Source organism: Suricata suricatta, chromosome 5, assembly GCF_006229205.1.
Source record: "Suricata suricatta isolate VVHF042 chromosome 5, meerkat_22Aug2017_6uvM2_HiC, whole genome shotgun sequence".
Classification (NCBI taxonomy): domain Eukaryota; kingdom Metazoa; phylum Chordata; class Mammalia; order Carnivora; family Herpestidae; genus Suricata; species Suricata suricatta.
The window spans coordinates 142,254,143-142,275,425 of record NC_043704.1 but is presented as its reverse complement, the minus strand read 5'-3'; the positions used below and the strand labels follow the sequence as shown (position 1 = coordinate 142,275,425).

The 21,283-nt window shown below is 38.6% G+C and overlaps 1 protein-coding gene across 3 annotated transcripts in view; it reads right to left on the bottom strand.

The window, feature by feature from the left end:
* RBMS3 (RNA binding motif single stranded interacting protein 3) overlaps positions 1-21,283 on the bottom strand; it is a 676,668-nt gene that overhangs the window by 97,318 nt on the left and 558,067 nt on the right. For all 3 annotated transcript variants that reach the window (XM_029940376.1, XM_029940377.1, XM_029940379.1), the window contains exon 8: positions 9,946-9,992. In XM_029940376.1, coding sequence (XP_029796236.1) covers positions 9,946-9,992 — 47 coding nt within the window. The remainder of the gene's footprint in view (positions 1-9,945; positions 9,993-21,283) is intronic.

The window sequence follows — 21,283 nt, the reverse complement described above, 5'->3', positions numbered from 1 at the left end:
CTGTCTGACTCCTGATTTCGGCTCAGGTCACGATCTGACAGTTGGTGGGTTCGAGCCCACAAACACACATTTGAGAAAAAAGAACTCACAGAATTATACACTATAAAGAGTGACTATATATATACTCTATGTAGATTACACCTAATAAACCTGACTTCCGAACAAAGTCAATTACTGTGTAAGTAAACATCCATCCTTTCACTTTTAAAGAATTATTGAGCATTTACAATGTGTACCAAAGATCTGTAAGATTCTAAAACATTCCTTGGAGTTTCTCTGGTTGGCCACTTAAATTTTATCTTATCTGTACATTACTTGGCCTAATCTTCCAAGGGCTTTTCACTGTAATGAAAACAAAATGTGAATTCCTAGTACTGGCCAGCACAAACAGGCAAACACCTACCTCTCTAGTAATTTTCTCCTACCCTCTAAATCAGCCAGCTAGCTTCCAGCCACACTGACCTCTTGTCACACGATTCTGTCATTCTTACCTCCATCTTGAGCCATTAAACTTATAATTCCCTCTACCTGCAATGCTCATTTCCAAAAATTTCCCTAAGGCCCTGTCTTTCTCATTCCTGGTATCACTCAACTTTCCCTTCATCAGAGAGGCCTGTAGTCGCTAAAGTAGCAACCACCATCTCCATCCTAACTGTTCTCTATTCTTGTCCTATAATTTACTTTATTTCCCATATCACTCTCATCACCATCCAAAGTAGTGATTTGTAAAAATGTATTTACGTATGTTAGAGACTGAATGTCCGTGTCCCTCCAAAATGCATATGTTGAAGTCCTAAATTTCAATGTGTCTGTATTTGAAGATGGAACCACTTCGGAAGAAACTGAGGTTAAATGAGGTTGACAGTGTGGTGCCCTGATCCAGTAGGATTGGTGTCCTTATAAGCAGGGACGCTAGAGAACTTGCTCTCTCCCCACAAGCACTCATGAAGGAAAGGCCAGATGAGGACACAGTGGGGAGGCAGCCAGGAAGAAAGTCCTCACCAGGAATCTAATAGGCCAAACCTTGATCTTAGACTTGTAGCCTCCAGAACAGAAAGAAAATTATTTTTTTGTTGTTGTTTAACGCCACCTAGACCACAGTATTTTGTTATGGCAGTGGAGCTGACTAGTACAAGGTACTTATTGACTACTTCTCCCTCTGGGATGACAGCTTCGACAAAGTTGAGGACACACTGGCTTTGTTACCTAGAATAGAGCCTGGGACATGATAGATACTTAAGAACCATAGGTTGGGGCACCTGGGTGGCTCAATCGGTTAAGCGTCTAACCAGCTCAGGTCATGATCTCACGGTTTGTGAGTTTGAGCCCCTCTTCAGGCCCCTCTGTGCTAACAGCTTGGAGCCTGGAGCCTGCTTCTGATTCTATGTCTCCCTCTCTCTCTGCCCCTTCTCTGGTCGTGTGCTCTCTGTCTCTCAAAAATAAATAAACATTAAAAAACATTAAAAAAAAAAAAAAGAGCCATAGCTAGGATGAATGAACACAGAAAAGCTTAGGGAAATAAGCAGTGATTACAGGACAGGATGGCCAATACCAAGATTCTATGCAGGAGCATAGAAGACAGGTCCCCATAGGAAGCTGAGGGGTGAGAACCCAAAGGGAAGATGACGTCACATATTAGTAAATGCTCAGTGGAGGCTTAATCAATACTTGCTATTTAACCATGGAGAGTATTAGTGACTAGGGAAAACAAGTCCTTTTCTACAAAAATCATGATTTGCATTTAAAAATCCCTTTTAGGTCTTATCCTTGGCAGATCTTATTTATGAGGAAGTGAACCAAAAGACCACTTCCGTATTCAGGGCTCAGGATGACCTTACTCCACCCACGACTGCTCCATGACCCCTCCACAAACAGTTTTTCTCATTTATCAGGCAGCGGTTTGACTTCTGCTAGAAACCCAGTTTCCACCTCTTCCACCAACGGAGTGAACTGTGCAGTGCATTTGAGCGTGGCCGGCTTATTTTGTAAAATGTACCAACTGAAGTATTAAATATGAAGGGAATGAGGATTGGATTGGCAGGTGGAGTTTACAGGGGAGTTTATGGGGGAAAACAGAGAGCAGAAGCCTAAAGAAACCAGCCACATAAACTGATACTTACAAAGGGAACCCTTGGGGGAAAATTTAATGCATTTTGTTCTATCTTCTCTAATCCTGTCCATCAAAGAAGAATTATATTTCATACTTTCCAGCGAGTTCCAATACTGCCACTCAAGTCAGAGAGTCACTTAGAATGGAAAAAATGTACTTAGGAGAAGGGACTCAGTACACCGTCTTGATCCCCTAATTCTGATATTCTGAAATAAGCTCTTCTCAAGACCAAACATACACTGGATGAATTTACAGGAAATCCTTGCTTAAAGCATGACAAGAAGCGCTGCTGTTGCATTGGCAGCTTAGAGGTGCCGTATCTAAAGAAAATGCACAGAGCCAAGCTCTGTGAGAGACGTGCAGGGTGAGCTCCCAATCTCTTCACTTCCTCTTAGTCCCTGCCATGGATCTGTTAGGGTTTAAAACACTTCCACATGGCCATGAAGAAGAAGAAAAACAAAACAAAACAAAACAACCCCCATCCAAATACACGCTCCAGGCATAGGTGTTTTCTTACTCGGGAAGAGGAAAGAGAAAATTGACAGAACGTTTCAGCCGTAATAACTAAGCTAAGGGAAGTCTCAATATGTGACTTCATGTTTTTATATCTCATAATATATGGAGTATGCCTTGAAAATGGTATTATAGGAAACTGGGAATAAATTCTTAAACCATTTTGCTGGGGAAAGTTTACTCTTTTAAGATGCATGTATTTTTTTTCCAACATTCACATAGCATTATGTGTGTGACAAGTGTTTCTCTCATACTTTGTCCAGTCGCTCTAAACTCAATGGAATTTTGCTCCTCCGGGAACATTTGGTGGCAAGATCTAGAGATAAGTCTGGTTGTCACCAGTGTGTGGGTGCGCTGCTACTGGCATCTAGTGGATAAAGGTCTGGGATGTGGCTAAACATCTTACAATGCACAGGGCAGCTCCCGCACTAAAATTTATCTGGTCCAAAATGTCACCGCGTTGAGGATGAGAAACCTTGCCTTAGGAATAACCAGTCGCTTCCAGAGAGATGTCACAGGAACAAAGTACCAAATGCCACAGTGGCTGAGAGAGTTAACGAAGTATGCTCTATCCACAGAGCTCTAAGCTGGCCTTGGCAAAACTTAATCTCTTCAACGGACGCAAAGAGTCACTTGGTTCTCTAGCATTTAAAGCGAGAGGGCTCCAGAAGTTCAGAGTATGCAAGTCTAGGTTACTAATAGGACATTATCTTGCCTGCAGGAAAGTCATCTTCAGGGATTTGACAGTCAGTAGTAATATGCTGAAATCTTATTTCACTGACAATAAAAATAACATGAATATATCAATAACCCCAGGGTAGAATGTTATTTTACTGTAGAAAACCACACAAAATCCTATTTGCACCCTGAAATCAACAGCACGGGCTCGTCTTTCATGTCCACAGGCAATATTGTTAGAGTCAGAACCACGAACACTATCCTCAGGGTAATACTATCGCACAAGATTAATAGGTTATTGGTCATTTTTTTTGTGATACCACCATATCCTTCACATTAGGTGCCTTTCCTCCGTGTCACTTAATATCAAATGCCCACATACAACAGCAGGCAAACCAATGCTACAGAAAACATTTTTTTTTTTACCAAGTCTCGCCCAAGAATACATTTATTCAAATAAAACAATCCGAGATGCCTTTTACACAGCAGGCTCTTGCTGAAAAGGGCCCTGGAAAGAGGGGGGTTTTAATACGGGGAGTGATTATTTCCCACCTCCCACACTCATCTTTGAAAGTGATTGCATTTCAGATTGGACTGCTAAAAAAGCAATAGGGCAGTAGTAATAACAAACTGTAGAGTTATGCCAGACAGCTCTGAAAGAAGAATAGGTATTTTTATCCTTGTAAGTTAGCTTAGAGTAAAAAGAACTAAGGTTTCATTTTTCCATTGTGATCCAGACACCTTCTTCACCATGAACTTCAAAGCCTTAGACAGATGAGACATTGAACTAATTTTTTAAAGTGATAATTTGGACATATTCAAGCAGAGGACAGAACGGACATTTCCTACTGTCTAAATTCAAATGGTAGATTCACTGTGGTTGGTATTTACAAATGTTTGTTTTTTGTTAGCCAAACTTGAGCTCAATGTGGAGCCTTTATTTCAATTTCATGTTGTTGTATTAATGCAGAGGTTATGGAACTCAGCACATATTTAACTCTTGACACAATTTAAGTTACTGCCTACAACCTAGCCACATACTCAGAAAACTTTAGGGCTTAGTACAGTGAGTACAATTTCCCATAGTATGAGAAAACATAGGATCATAAAATATGATCCTTAGCTATGACCTGGGACATCTCTCAGCGGAAACGCTCACGCCACTGCTCCATCAATAAGCCTTCCTAATCACGCACAAATGCCTCTTCCTTGTTGTTCTAGGACATTAATTTTCTTTATTTTTCTTTTTGAAAAGAATATAAAAATGTAAACAGTGAAAAAGAAGTCTCCCTTTCTCCCCTACATTGCAGTTCCTCAGTGCCCCCCGCCCCGAGAATTACTTGTGTATTTTTTCAGAAAGATTTTATAGAAATAAAAGTTAACATAGACATAAATCTCATAGTACCTTGAACTTCTATCGCAGTATTATTTCCATTGTATTTTGTCTCTGATATAATACAGCATTTTTCCTTTTCAAATTTGCATCACTAAAATGATTTTTAAACCATGTAATTGATAGACTTTCAAAGGAAAAAAAATGTTGAATTAAACTGTGTAGGCATTAAGCCATGCTGAAGAATGTGAACTGGATTAGAGTGAGTTACAACTAAATCTCTGGGTACTGATTGTCTTATGTAAAATGAGACCCATTTCTTTCCTGCAGCAATAAGCATTTCTCTCTCTGTAAAGTGACTGCTCTCCGAGTGAGAGCATGATCGAATACAGAAATGTGAATAGGGAATGGTATACTCTATTCTGGACATTGATGTTGGATCCCTAAGGTGCTGAGTAAGTTTTCTAAATCAACTTCCACACCTCTAAGGTACACATGTTAATGCTAACTCAAGGGACGCTAGGTTGCGAACACACTTGTGGTTATCTTGACGTCTTACATGCTTAGAAATCCCTATTATTAAAATGTTACCATATAAGACAATAACACCAAAGATGAACAAAACCTTAAAAATCATCTGTGTGAAGAAGTATCAAATGAGTAAGATTAATTTACTATAATTTTCCTATTCTTTCCATTTCATTATATAAAATTTCTGTCTTCTTGTTGCCAACAACATAGTCCAAGCCTTCTAAAACTCCATTCTTAACTCAGGATGTGATAAAATCGTGGGCAGTTTGGATACCTTGGGTGAAATGAGAGGCTTATACTTAGAGAGAATCCGATTAAAATGTCACATGGGGAAAGAGTAAGTTGATGCGGAAAAGGGGATGGTTTCTCTAATACCAAGTTGCCGGAGCCAACCAGATGTCATTGGTTACATTTCCAAGTTCTGATTTAGCACAAAACTGGATTAAGCAGTCTATAAAGACGAACAAGGCATGGAACTTGTCTTCACTGAGTTAATAGTCCAGCAGGGAAATAAATACTGTGTCAATGGCTACACGGTAAAAGAGACTGTCAAACATATCATGGTAACATGAACTACAGTGCAACAATAGCATCAATATTTACACTGATGATTACAGTGTACCGTGCAGAGTTCCTTTAATCCTTACAAAGTCTTACTGTCATCTCCATTTCACAGGGGAACAAACCAAAGCACAAAAAACTTGCCCATGTCTGGTGAATGACAGAATTTGGATGTGCAAATAGGCAGGCTGATTCTTACCCACTGCCTAACTGCTTCTCTTATGGCTAAATGTGTAAGTAGCTCTCCCTGGTATCATTTGATTGTGTCCGTTAAAGGTGAGCAGTATTTAAAAAAAAGACAGAAAGAAGGAAGGAAAGAAGGAAGGATGGAAGGAAGGAAAGAAGAAAGGAAGGAAGGAAAGGAGAGAGAGAGGGAGGGAGGAAATCACCATTCTCTCAGGGCACAGATAATTCCAGGAGCAACTAGACAGAGAAGTATAAAGTAGCATGGAATGTTTTGAGAAGGTTCACATGATTTTTAGGAAATAAATCATGCGTTTGTTTGTGGGTTTTTAGGTGCCATTCTTGGAAGTCTGAGTTTTGTTCTGCCTAATGCTTTAAACCAGGCAAGGAGATGATTATGGTGATTACATGTTTTATTTTTATTTAATTATTTTTTAAAAGTTTATTTATTTATTTTGGGGGACAGAGAGAGAGGCCAAGCAGGGGAGGGCAGAGAGAGAGAGGGAGAGAGAGAGAATCCCAGGCAGGCTCCACATTGTCAGTGCGGAGCCCAACACAGGGCTCAAACTCACAGAACTCTGAGAGCATGACCTCAGCCCAAACTAAGACTCAGGAGCTTAACCAACTAAGTGACTCAGATGCCCCTAAAAAATATTCCAAAAACAAGGTGAAAATGTTTCACAGGAGAGCAATATTAGAGACAGGTAAAGGGTCAGTACAGGTAGGGAAGATGATTGAATAAACCCAATCAGTGGCAAGGAGCAAGAGGTGGGGTGAAGATATAGTTCAAAGATAAACTGAATAAGTCTTAATGACCAATTTTATCATTAAGAATCATTAAGAAAACTGGAGTTTATGGCCTAAATGTCTTTAAAATGAATTACTAATAGGGTGCCTGAGTGGTTCAGCAAGTTAAGCTGTGGACTCTTGATTTCAGCTCAGGTCATGATCTCACAGTTCATGAGATCAAGACCCACATAGGGCTCCACACTGACAGTGCGTGGAGCCTGCTTCTGATTCTCTCTCTTGCTCTCTCTCTCTCTCTCTCTCTCTCTCTCTCTCTCTCTTTCTCTCTGCCTCTCCCCACTTGCGCTTATTCTCTCTCAAAATAAATAAATAAACTTAAAAAATTCATAAAGTGAATTATAATAAGAAGAACAAGTAAATTTCATATTTGGTTTTCATTTGAATTTGTTTGGCTTCTATTAGGAAGCACTGATGACGTTAATGATCTTAGTTTGGGACAACAATATATCTAAGAGTAATAATACCTAATAATCAGAAACACAGGTGATAGTGGCCTGCATCTACTTAGGAACTGTAAGTGTCAGCTTGGGAGTCTTCAGGTCCCAAAAGCAAGAGGAATGGATGAGATCAAATAGGAAAAAGACAAAATCCTGAGAAAGGTGAGTAAAAGTGGGCAAAAGAGAAGGAATCAGAAGAGACCAACCCAGTAGGCAAAGGGTACAGAGCAAGGACAATCAGCAGGGAATGGAGTTGTGGGACCCAAGAGATAAGAAATTTCTAGAATGGTATAAATGGTGCCAACAACTATGAGTCAAATGAGGTAAGATTTCAAATGATACAAGAAGTAAAAGGGTGTCAGTTACAACAGACACATTTGGATATCACTGGTAACATCAGCAAGGGAAATTCCAGTGAAGTTTGAAACAAGGCTTCATAATTAATAGGCTTCATTTGAAAAGAATATGGGAAGGGGCGCCTGGGTGGCTCAGGCAGTTAAGCCTCCAACTTCAGCTCAGGTCATGATCTCATGGTTCGTGAGTCTGAGCTCTGCATTGGGCTCTGTGCTGTTAGCAGGGAGCCCACTCCACACCCCCTGTCCCTCTCTTTCTGCCCCTCCTCCACCCCCCCTCAAAAATAAACAAACATTAAAAATAAAAAGAATATGGGAAAAATAAACATTAGTATGTAGAGACAAGCGAGTTTAGCAGTGAAGAGAAGACTAAACAGTGTGGTCACTTGAAGTGATGTCATTGGTATGAAAGAATGGTTTTGCTTCTACCCCCTTTACAGGTGGAGAAGACTTGAGCATTTCTATAGGCTGAAAGGAATATTCAGTGGACAAGAAGTACTGAAGGAAAAGACTAATTGATGGCATATGGTTCTTTATCAATGAGAGTAGATCATATGAGAAAATCAGGAAGATGGGTATCCTCAGCATCTTAACTAAAATGCGTTTCATGAGGGAAGTATTCATTGTTGCAAACATTTAAGAAGGGAGAAATGTTCACTGTGTACTATTGTGCCCTCACAGCCTCTAACGTGGCACTCCCCAAAGCTCCATTTTGGCTGCTCAGGTGAGCTTTCTCTTTAGGTTTATTATAAATTAGGAAGAATACTTGGAAAATTATGTCTTTAGAGAAAATAGTCAGATTTTAAATTATGCATTGGAAAGACCACTGACTGAAGCAATGGAGAAGAAGGTGCATCCTCTACTCCGGTCCAGGCCTGAGTCACTGCTGCATATCTAATCTTTCATGTGAGCATTGAGTAAGAAGGACTTTCTAATAGATATATGGATAAATATTACAGATGGGAACATAGGTGCATATACAGTATGCCAAACCTTAGCACTTTTGAATCTGGTTAGTGAATGTATTCATTCAATTTTTATTTCTATTTTCCATTTATGCATATAAATGTCTACTGGTAACTACATGTATTTTTTACATATATTTGAGTTTGAAACAATGCATGTTAAGTTACAAATATAAAGTACTTGGTACATAGTATGTGTTTAATACATGTTATTCCCTTCCAGTATAACACCTATTTTCTGTCACTGTCACTTAGCATCTAATGACTTGTTCTGTATCTTTTGAGTTAACTATTTTATATTTATAAATATACCATGTGATTCTTGAGGACATTCTTATCTGTTTCTTCTTTCTACCCACCAAGTTTATAGTACCTTATTGGAAATAAGAAAGTGGTTACTGGATAAATCCTTAATTTTCACTCTTAGAGAGGCGTTTAAATCAGCAAGAGAGAAAGGACTAGACTCCTCCCATAGCCTACCATCCATGTTTACTCTTTTCTGGAAGGGTAGACTATGAGTTTCTTGAGGCAAAGGGCTTGTCTCAGATAGTGTGCTTGGCATACCCATTGGATGTTTATTGAATGAATGGATAAATGATTGCCTAAATGAATAACTATCAGAATATGAGATATTTAAATCCTTTCAACATCCCACAGATTTTCATTAGAGGCAGCTGACCAAATAGAAAACAGCTTGCATTCTTTTCTCCTCTACACTGATCTTAAATGAGGTCTTCATTCTGATTGATTATTTAATGAGACTGTAAGACAGAAAACTGAAAGCCATGGAGAAATCCAAGATAGAAAGCTGTGAAAATAAAGATAACCAACCAACCAAAGAATAACTGCCAAAACAAAGAGAAGATATTGGAATGTGAGTTCAACCAAAGATACTCAGAATTACAGAATTTTCGAGAGGTCAGAACATGTAGTTTACATTTTATTTTTCAAAGGAGAAACCTTAGACTATGTGACTTATGCTAAGTAAGAGGCTACAAAATTTCTAGATGCTTATTAAAATGAAGAGCAAAGAAACAATTGCCAAGTTACTAACTTGACTCTGTCCTTTACGTTCCCTTGATAGCCAGAAGACAATAGCAAAGCATTATTCATGTTGAAATGAACTTGGAAAACACTAAAATCATTGAAAGCTAAACTCTAGCCCAGTTCTATCTATGCTCCCTCTTCACATCCTATTCCTTATTCTCTCTAAGGGAGAGAGAGAGAAAGAGCATGAGAGAGGAAAACTTAATGTAGGTAGAGATCATGCAGGAATAGAAGACATGGAAGATCCTATGAGGTCAGTCATGCTGGGAAGAAAAACAAGTACAATGGTGAGGAATTTTGGGTTTACAGTTTCTACCTAGAGATTTAAAACAAAAGAAAGAATATTTTTGAATATTTTTCGTCAGTGCTGATTTTAGAGATCAAAGATACTTTAGCGATTCAAATAGAGAAAATGTGGCCAACTTACCCATTCTGTATGGCAGCTGTGGGGTCATAGGTCAGAGCCATGCCAGCCTGAATACAGGGAGGAAAGAGGAGAAAATAAATCTTAACACTTTTATCTTGGTGCCCAAAACATCCAGTCCACACAAACACTTTTATTTTTACTTTCCATGATTTAAGTTTATTTTATCCTATATATTTTTCCACCCCTCCTGCCAAGACTAGCATTTTTACTACCCACACATCAGATCCACCAGTGACTTAGGAGTTTATATTATATATCCAGATGCACCAAGGAACAATGCAGTTTGGATGACTTCCTTTTCTACTTCATAAACCATCCTCTGTCTAATCTGGTATCCTTATAATTTCTCACTATTGTCAAGAGCACCTATTGTACCTCTCACGGCTGGAAAAAAAAAACTCAAGAATAAATTCTGTGGTCAGGATAAAAATAAAAGCTACTTAAAATGCATTCGACCTTTTAGAAGGAAATGTTAAGAAATATTTATTTTAAAATAGATGGTATGCCTCAGGAGTATGTAGGTAATACGTCTCAGTGTGCTTGTCCAATATATTGCTAGTACCTGTCCTACTAAGAATGGTAGAAAGGCAAGGTCATTTACACATAAGGGAAATTCCAGGCCTTGTAGCTCCTAAGGAGGTGGTTTTGTTCTGTTTCTAAGAATAAACTCATCTTTGAAAAACTAAACTTCTGTAACTGGCAGTCATTTCAGAAAAGAATAATAAACTTCATGACTGCGAATTCACGGCCTACCTCATTCTTTCATATACATCATCACTTCTGATCCTCACAACAACCCTATGAAGTAGGCAAGAGAAATAGTTTCTCCATTTTATAGATGAAGACACTGAAGCTTGGAGAGGTCAAGTGATTTGCTCAAGGTCACACATTTAGAGGCAGAATCAGATTCTAGCCCACGTCTTCTGATGCAGGCTTCCTTTCACTACCTATGACACTGACCTAGGGTCTGCACGAGACTTGATGATCATCTCTAGCACTTTTTCCGTGCGTGTCTGGTTATATCACCTTTTTTTTTTAACTTAATTTTTTAATGGTTTATTTATTTTTGAGAGAGAGACAGAGTGTAAGTGGGGGAGGGGCAGAGAGAGAGAGGGAGACACAGAATCTGAAGCAGGCTCGAGGCTCTGAGCCGTCAGCACTGAGTCTGGTGCAGGGCTCGAACCCATGAGCTGTGAGATCATGACCTGAGCCGAAGTTGGATATTTAACCAATGGAGCCACCCAGACACTCCTATCATACCACCTTTTGTTTTCTAACACTGTCTGGTTACTGCTTGTGAGTATAAACAGAATGTGGAAGGAAAACTGACTGGGTTGTGATCAGGTTAGGTTTGGGTTTTATTTTGTTTTAATTTGAAGGTATATTAGAGTAGTGTCAATTTCTTGGCTTTGATAGCACATTATAATTATGTAAGATATAGCCATTGGGAGACATGCAGTGAAGGATACACAGGACCTCCTTGTACATTTCTTTTGCAACTTCCCATGAATCTATAATTATATCAAAGAAAAAGAAAAAATTAATTAGCTTTGAGGACTTTAGTAGAAGACAAGAAAAATCATAAAATCTTTAGAGAAAAGAGAGAGGAGTTTTGTGCTTGAAAATTTTCCAGTCTGGGTGAAGGTAGTTTTCCCACTGGGCTCATTGAATTCCTCAGATTTAGCATTTAACTGAAATGGAAATTCTCTGACTTTCCAAGATAGGGTCTTAAGTTCCATATGCCCTGCTGTGGTGAAGCTTAGATTACATGCATTATTTATCCCAATTTAAAAACTGTTATTAAGAATGGTATAAAGAATGAAAGTGTGGAGCTATATGTGAATGGGGCTGGCATACTGGGAACACACAGAAATCAAAACAGAATCTATAAGCAAAGTTGAGATGACTGTCAGGAAAATGCATGTTTAACCATAACTGCATCTCACTCATGTTAAAGAAATATGCAACTGATATCATGACAAGGTAGGGCACTGGAAAATGAGAAGCAAATAACAGAGCATAAATGAAGATAGGCTTTTCCCCCCTCAGAAGAAGCAAAGGCAGTGGGGTCAAAACACCAAGAGATCCTGAGTCTAAAATCTTCCCAAGATGGGCCCTATGCCATGTGACTGATTGGAGGCTGGGCCAGACTGAAGAGCCCCCAGAATGGGCCTGTCTAGGGGCAGCTGAGAGTTCATGGTTCTGGGTACTAGAGATGGCAGTTGTATAAGTTGTCCATTGGGCATGGAGTTCTTTCTTAGAAACACTTACCTTTCCCTTCACTTATTCAAGATGTTATACCAGAAGCAGAAGGAAAAGAATGGGCTTTGTACTCAATCAAGATATTGTTAGGATAAAATCATGCCTTCAGCCTCCTAACCACCTGAGACTGTTTAAATCCTAGGGGACTTAGAGGAAGTCTTTCCTAGTCAACCTCAGGTTTTCCTCTTTTCCTTGTACTTCTCTTCCAATAGTACTCCCAGAGTCCAATGCTATTTAGCATTTCTTTTTTTTAATTTTTAAATGTTTATTTATTTTTGAGAGACAGAGACAGAGCATGAGAGGGGGAGGAGCAGAGAGAGAAGGAGACACAGAATCTGAAGCAGCCTCCAGGCTCCAAGCTGTCAACATAGAGGCCGACGTGGGGCTTGAACCCATGAACCATGAGATCATGACCTGAGCTGAAGTTGGAAGTTTAACTGACTGAGCTACCCAGGTGCCCTTATTTAGCATGTCTAAAAGTACAAATTGTCTTGAATATTCTCTTCTTGTGCCATGTTTATTTGTCCTGACAACTTTAGGTAAGGATTTTTTTTCACATTTCACTCGAATTTCTTATGGTTTATAGTTAATAAGTCAGTTCTAACTAGGAACACAGTATTTATGAGTAAACTCTATCTTTTTGTTGAATAGGCATTTGGTATTCAGAAAGCCATGGAAAATAACTAAATAGATGGCAATATGCTTTTGTGGAAAGAATATATATTCTGGACCTAGGTTCAAGTCTTATCTCTGAACTTTCTAGCAGTGTGACCTTGGGCAGATTATTTAACCTGTTTAAACCTCAGTTTCCTCAACTGTTAGATGATTCAATAATACCTACCTCATCAGATTGTTGTGAAATCTAAATGAGATTACGTTTGTAAAGCGCCCAGCACAGTGCCTGGAGACAAGACACATACATAAATATTATAAAACAAAGCAACACATGGTAAGAGCCATATGAGTGTTATGAACGGATGAGGTGTAGAGGAGGGAGGCTGGGGGTGATCAGGGAAGGCATTTGGAGGACGTACAGGTGGGTGGAGCACTGAAAGATGACCAGGATTTCCATAGATGGAAATGAGAGATGGAGGCCAGCTCTGACAAAAGGACTAGCATGGAAAAGATGTAGAAATAAAAAGGGCCAGGTGGGTGATGCATTTGCAGTAGAACATGGTGGTGGGGATGGGGGATGGGAATTCAGAGTCAAAAGAAAGGGCGGGAGAACCTTGATTGCCTGGCTCCTCTTAGGGAGGTATGAGATTTTTTTTGAGCTGGGCAATTATACAATCAAAGAGGGGTTGGACAACAAGAAACAGCATGAGCCCCCTGGAAAACAGAGGGTAAATCCAGAGCAATAAGCAACTGGAGTAGGCACTTGGGGACAGGAAGATGGGGAGAATCTAAAGTGAGATTGTCATTGCAAGAGGGTAGGGGGTGAACACAAGATTCACCTACTTCATGGTTTTGCCTAGGGACAGTCCTGCCTCTGAGTACCTTTGGCAAGAGGAGACAAGAGATAGTTTCAGGTCATATGCATTTGGAACATTACGGGTAACAAAACAAGGCATGGGTTAGACAAAGGGCTGTTTGACTAGCCCGCTGGCTGAATACCACAGCACAATAACACTTGGCTACACCTGGTTTTCATTTCACGTGTAACAGATTGTTGAGTTATAATTCTAATAGAGTCTTAATGCAGATTTTGCATTCAATTTCCTTTTGTTTCTTTCCACAAAGGTAAAAAAGAAAATCAATTTTGCTGCCCTGTCTAGGCACCTTTACACTAAGCGAGAACCATGAAATCATCATCATGTAATTACCAAATTTTATGGCACATTTACAAACTCCGGAGTCACACAAAAAGTAAAATAACTTGGAACAAAACAAAAGTCACACCACATATGTAGGAAAGTGATCTTTGATCCTGTCTCTCTTTCAAAAGAGCTTATGAGATTCACAAATATTTTCCATTTTTCAAGTTTACATTAGTTGTGCATTGGAAGCATTGCAATTTATTTAAAATGAAAGGGGGCATTTTTGTCATTTTTCCAGCAGCAGCTGAGTTTTCGCTTAGTATTTCAACTATAGTGGGTATTTCTAGTCCTCCCGAGCAGAATCTATATTATAAGAGCTAAATAGTTTGGAAGAAATTTTAAAATACAGTTTGTTGGAGTAATTAAGGTGTCTATGTTAAATAAATATAGGGATTTCATTAAGACATCAGTTTGACTTAGGAACTAGATACTTGATATTTATAACTTTAAATTATTAACAAGTTAAATGAAGAAGTAATAATTATGGAAATACTGCTTAAAAAGTACTCAGTAGGGAGTAGGCATTAACACTTCAGAAAGATCTTTTAGCCTATGATGTGAGGAGCAGAGAACCACAGGCTGCAACAAAGCCAATGAGGTATCTCCAGATAGAATTGATTTGTATCACTTTTGAAACTATTTTAAAAAAAATTTAACATGTATTTTTGTGAGAGAGAGAGAGAGAGAGGGAGAGAGAACGAGCAAAAGAGAGAGAGAGAGAGAACATGAGTGGGACAGGGGCAGAGAGAGAGGGAGACAGAATCTGAAGCAGGCTCTAGGCTCCAAGCTATCAGCACAGAGCCTGACATTGGGTTTGAACTTGTGGACCATGAGATCCTGACCTGAATCAAATTTGGATGCTTAACTGACGGAGCCACCTAGGAACCCCTGAAAGTCTTTTTATACTATCACGTAAATGAGGACCAAAATATTCGAGGCAGTAGACACTGGTAGACACTGTAATTCCTGGAAAATGGAAATATCAATGTTTTAGCATAACATTTCTCTTTTTTCTAAATCCTTCCTTGACAAATGATGCATCATAGTTGTATGGGTAAAAATCAATAGTCACAAGAATTTCCAATTTTCTATGATCCATAAGGCAACACTTAAGTATATATACAGTAAATATTGTATATTTTAGTAAATGTTGTGTACTGAATTATCATAAGATGAATTCAGAAGCCAAATAAGAAAAGGAAAGTGTAATTTTCTGTATATTATCTTTCAAGAGTGTATTTCACACAATCAATGTTAACAATATTTGTTACTGTTAGCAGATTATGGTTAAAAATTCCATAATTAAAGTGGCTTAAAAAGCTATGCATGTGAAAGGGCTTGAAAATATAAATAAATATAAAAGTTTGGGTTCTGTTATTTTACTGAAACCTCACTTAACTTTGTTTATGTTTATTTACCAGTATTTCTCTTTAGAAAACATGTCCTTTAGTGAAGAAATCATGATGCAAAATTATGTGTACCATATGGGTCAAAAATTAAAAATTTTAAGAATTAAAAAAATCTCTGACTAGAAATAAAACAACTTCAACAATGTTAAATGTCAAAATACTGGAGTGGTATTAATATAAATGATTTTTTTCCTTTCCTATATTTTCTGACTCTTTTGTAAGCTTTATGTAATTAGATTTACTTTATAATGGGGAAAACCTTTTAATTTAAAGAAGTGTATTATATGAATTGTTCTATGAATATTTTTAATTTTTAAATTCAGGAGGGAAGAAAACGGCATCTCATTTATGAAAGTATTATAGATTAGAGGCCTGATTTAGAAGTAAGCTCAAGAATGTCAGGAAGCATTTAGCTTTGCTAGGTCAGTAACACACAGAAGGTAGGGGACACAGTGGGAGTTGTTACAGCAGAGGGATCAATATGAGAACGGACGGAAGGTCAAGAATAAATACAGAAAATTCAGGGCGAATCATACATTGATCCTAGTATTGAAAGCTCCTAAGAATTTTTATTGTAAATGGCCATCCTGGCTGAGAAATTGAGGATTTCATACATGGCAGGAGCGTGGATGTCCAAGATATTCAAAGGAACCAATAAAAATCACCAGACAACCACAACATGATCAATACCAAGTACAATTTTCGGCAAAAGAAATGATTTTTAAGTTTTTTAATGTTTATTTATTTTTGGGAACGAGAGAGAGAGAGGTGAGTGTGAGCAGGGAGGAGGGCAGAGAAAGAGGGAGACAGAATCTGAAGCAGGCTCCAGGCTCTGAGCTGTCAGCACAGAGCCTGACGTGGGGCTCGAACCCACAAACTGTGAGATCATGACCTGAGCTGAAATTGGACAGTTAACGAACTGAGCCACCTAGGCGCCTCAAGAAAGGATTTCAAACCTCTTTCCTGTTTAAAAACAAAATAAAACAAAACCTGATTCTAGGAAACAATATGCTCAGGGCAAACTTGCAGGTAGCACTTGCTGAGAGGGGATGTGAGAAAATAGGGCAAGCAGTAGGATTTTGTCTGCCATGGCTCTGGTGTGGTCAGGTGATTACTGAACGGTGTGTTTCCCCTGGCAGAGATAGTCACGCATATAAAGCAGGTGCCTGCTCTCACCTGCTCAAGATATGTTCCCTAGGCTCGGTGCAGCTAGTCCCTCTCCTAAAGAGAAGATGATTGAAAAATGAAACTGTAGGCAGGACCCTGCCAAAGTCTCCCACAGAGAGATTATATGGCCTGGTCCTGAGACAAAACAGAAGTCTTCTTGTTAATCGCTCCGTAAAATATGCCTCCCAACCTGTGCAGTGGCTCATACAATACTCCTTAATTTTCAGAATTTCTGAAGCTAAGGGAGGTAGTTATTCCAAATCATATTTGGTTAGCGTGTCTCATTTGACCAGTGATTTTCCTCTCCTTTCAACATTCCTTTCCCTTCAATTCTGTGAGCCTGGTGTTCCCTGGACTTCTCAGAGAGCCATTGCGCTTTTGATGTCACTTGGTCCACCAGCCTTTTTGGTGCCTGCGGTGCTCAGGGCCAGGGTTTGTCCTCCTCTTCTTCCCTTCTGGACAGTAATGACACTCACTTTCAGGTCCCAACTATGACTTATGTCCCGGTGATTCCTGAATCATGGTCTCAAACTCAAGTTGCCAAGTTAAATTAGTACATTGACTGTATGGTCAGCGTCTTTGTTCAAGTTATCATTCCTTGTTTGTGGGTTGGGAGAGACGTCCTCTCCCACCTCTGTCTGCAGCTCCCCTCGGCCGCACTGTTGTGCTGTAAAGATGCTCTTTTGATAAAGAACACGTCTCAGTCCTTGGCTGGTGAGTAGGCATGAAGGAAGTAAAGGGATTGCTAACAGACCTCCTCAGTTCAGCAAGAAGCCAGGGTACCCGGACCAAATCGTGAGCAAGAACCCAGGGAAACAGAGGCAGCCAGAACACCTGGAGGCTCCCCTTATCCAAGTTACTGACCAAGAGGAGGGAGACGATTATGAAAAATCATCTTGATGTCTTCAGGGGGTTGTCAGGAATCAAACAAATGAAATGCAGGGGACTTATTGCTTTACAAAAACTAGGAAAATAGGCAGAGAATAGAGAAAATTCACCTCTCTATGTTTGGGAAAAGAACATCAAGGCGAGCCATGCTGTTGTTTATACACTGTGTCATCACGGTATTTCTCCTTTTGGGCTTTAAGGAAAGCATCCTAGACAGGCAGAAAATTTCTTCCTTTTATAGCAGTAAAGAAGGACATGACACAGAGATGCAGACAGAATTAAGCCTGGAAGACTGACAAAAACCAATGGCTGCACAAAGAAAACATCGTCAAAGGAGGAAGAGAAGAAAATGTGGGATGGGTCTGGCTCAAGTTCTCAAAGCTCTAGTCCGAGTTTGCCACTTCCAAAGGTAAATTAAGCCTTGATTAATAATCATAAAGGACACAAGAGAACACTGCCATATTTTATGTAGGCGCTTCTGATTTTATTTCAGTCTAAATGGCTGAATTTCATAGATTCCAAAACACAGTGTGTGTATGTGTGTGTGTGTGTGTGTGTGTGTGCGTGTGTGTGAGAGTTGCACATTTTAAGGTCCGTGAAATTGGGGCTGGCATGATAACTGATGGCATTTGAGTCTGGCAACTTCTCTTTTTAGTGGTATTTAAAATAATATTTCCTCTTTAATTGATGGTATCTTAGAGTCATGGATGTAGTGTTTATACAGGTAAGCCACACTACAACATACTAAGTAGGATGGAAAATATAAAATGCGGAGGTTGCTACCAGGGTGAGCCTCTGTAGATGGACAGGTGAGAGTTTCAGGTATCTGGCTGATTGATCCATATTCTTTGACTCCCACCTGCAGTGTGACGCTCTGCAGAGCCTTAAAGCCATAGTTGTGGACAAATCTGAGTCTTATTTGCCAGGACAGCACCAACAACTCTAGAAATTTCCTAGTTGCCTGATGCCCCACTTAGCTGCCATGGAGACTGGGTCAAAGGAATCAGAGAACATGGCGCTCAACCATCAGCTTTTCCCTTTATAATTGCTTGATATAATTTTTCCATCATTCAGCCCCTTCTAAATCCCATATTCTCCTTATTTTCCTAGAACATAAGTATGTTTTCCATCCTCATCTTTGAGAATAGAGACTAGACAGATGATTAGAGGTCATCATCAAACACATCATATCCAGAATTACACGATTATAGGAATTTGCAAGATTTACTTTTCATCTTTAATGACCATAGATTAAAAATATGAACCCGGCAGTTTTAAAATAAGAACAGTTACCTGAGCTAGAAAGTTTATAAGCTAAACTACTGAGAATTGAAGTTCCTGTGCCAATGGGAAGATTTTTTTGTGATTACAACGGTCATTCACCTTGAGCCTGCTCTCTAAATTGCCACTAAAGCACACGAAATAAATTAGACTACATTTGATGGGCTTGCTAACAAACTCAATCACAAGTGTTGTAACACATCATAACAGCCAATTGCTCTTTTTAAGATCACATATGTAAAATCACTTCTTCAGTTCAAGGTTAAAAGAACTATTTAAAAAACCTGGCAATGTTGTTAGATACATCTTAATTTTTTCCAAGATCCCATTAAAGAAAATAATTGGACAACTAAATGCCAAGCATGGTGATATACCCAAAGGAAATTGTGAACTATAGACATGATTTTTCTACTTTCATGGAATATGGTCAAAGATAACATGAATCTACATCCTTGGGAGATTGCTCCTAGATATTCTTTAGATAAACTTTTTCCTTAAAGTATTTTTTTATTTCTAATGGTTTATTGGGGCAATACTTCAATTCCAAATCTCTGAAACATAAATTTTCTAATGCCCAATATTGTAAAATTAAATTACAGTCAATATGGCTCCAAAGCTAATAGAAATGATATATTTCTGGACCTTGTCAGATTCTTCATATATTTAATAAGAAGGATGCTGACTGGTGTCTGATCAAAGAGTTGGTGAGCCAGGTGCACTCTTCCAAACAGATCCTACTGAAAAGGGCAGCACGTGGTTAAGTTGCACCTTGCTTTCATCACTGCTAGGAATGCCTGAAAGTAGCATTTCTAACAGCTGATGATAGCCAAATGCTTTCAAAAATTCAACAAAATCTTCCTTTTGGAGTGTTCGTTATAAATGGTAACCATAGGGATAATCTCTTCTATCCAGATTTTATGCAGCTTGTTTGTTATTACTTCCATAGCCATCTTTATGTCTTTAAACATCAAATATTTTCCATTTCAATGTGACCCATTTAGGTTTCTAAAGAAAAGAGCCAATATAGCTTTCCTCTCATATGCAGATAGGTGGGTAAATAAGAATGTTATAAGAGATAGTATAAATAGTTCACTGTGTTAGGCTAATGAATTTGTATTGCCAAGGACGATATATGAGTCTTTACATTGGGTCCAATGTTAAATTATCTTTATGAAGTGATTACAAGGCACTGGTCACTCATAGAGCCATTAAATTCATGAAAATAGGACTAGAGTTTTTCCAAATTCCTTAGAAAGTTTTAAATTTTTTTTGGTTGAGTAGAGTAAAAACTGTTGTCTTTAGATCCATAAGAATTGAGTATTGACTCCAACACAACTTTTCATATAAAGACAGTTGGTTGCATGTACTGGTATAGTTACTTTTGATACCCATGCACACTGTTTTTTATATCAATGAAAGAGATATAGACTTGACTAGTAACTGGCTCCCACTCAGTAACAATAATCAGAAACAAGACACAATGGATTCTTGTTATTATCAACAAGTATAAATTACAAAGTCACTGTGACTACTGAATTATGAATACTGACTCATTGCTCCTAGAGGAAATACAGGATTCAGGATTAGGTTCCTACAAGCCTCTGATTACATTTTCAGCAAATTAATAAACAATATTGTTTCTATCTAAAGACACTTTATTTAAGATATATTTTTGATTCATAAACAATGAATTCAAGGCTGATAGCACTATAATCACGTTTGCACAAAGCTCATCTCCATTTTCTTTTTATATTGTCTCCATAAGGTACATCATAAATTCCTCACACTTAGAAACATAACACATCACTTCAGGACTATACTTGGGGGCATTTTAACAGTGAAATCACCAATGAAAAACACAAACATGAAAAATCGTGGCCCTACACAAACCAAGGAAAGGACATCGGTTTATAGTGTGAAGCGGTGACACAAGAAAGCTAAGCCTGTCTATTCAACCTTGGGAGTATGCATCTTTGGTGACTCAGACTTTAAGTTTTTTTTTAATTTGAATTCCAGTACAGTTAATATACACGGTTATATTAGTTTTAGGTGTGCAATTCAATATCTTACATGATGCTCATCACAGTAAGTGTACTCTCTAATTCCAGGTGACTCAAACTTTTACTGCTCCACACAAATGACCCTGAGGGCACCATGAGTATTGATTCTGGGTTACAAAGAAATTTTAGCAAGGACGTTAAGTTTGTAAACGTGGAACCCATGAATAATGAAGAGCAACTGTATCTTTTTTCAAATGAAAATTTCACAAGTCTGAGTCTTTCAGTAAACAAAAAGAATTTCATAAATGTCATTAATACTAATTTATAAGGATTCTGAAAATTCCTTCCACAAAATAATTTGGTAACATTACTCTTGACATAGATTAGGGCATTCAGTAGATTACTGAACACTAGAGTACTGACATTCAGCACTATGGAGCCATAGAATATGCAGGAAAATGCTTACTTCCCAATTATTTGTTAAATCCAGTAAGTCGCCAATTGTGGCATCAGG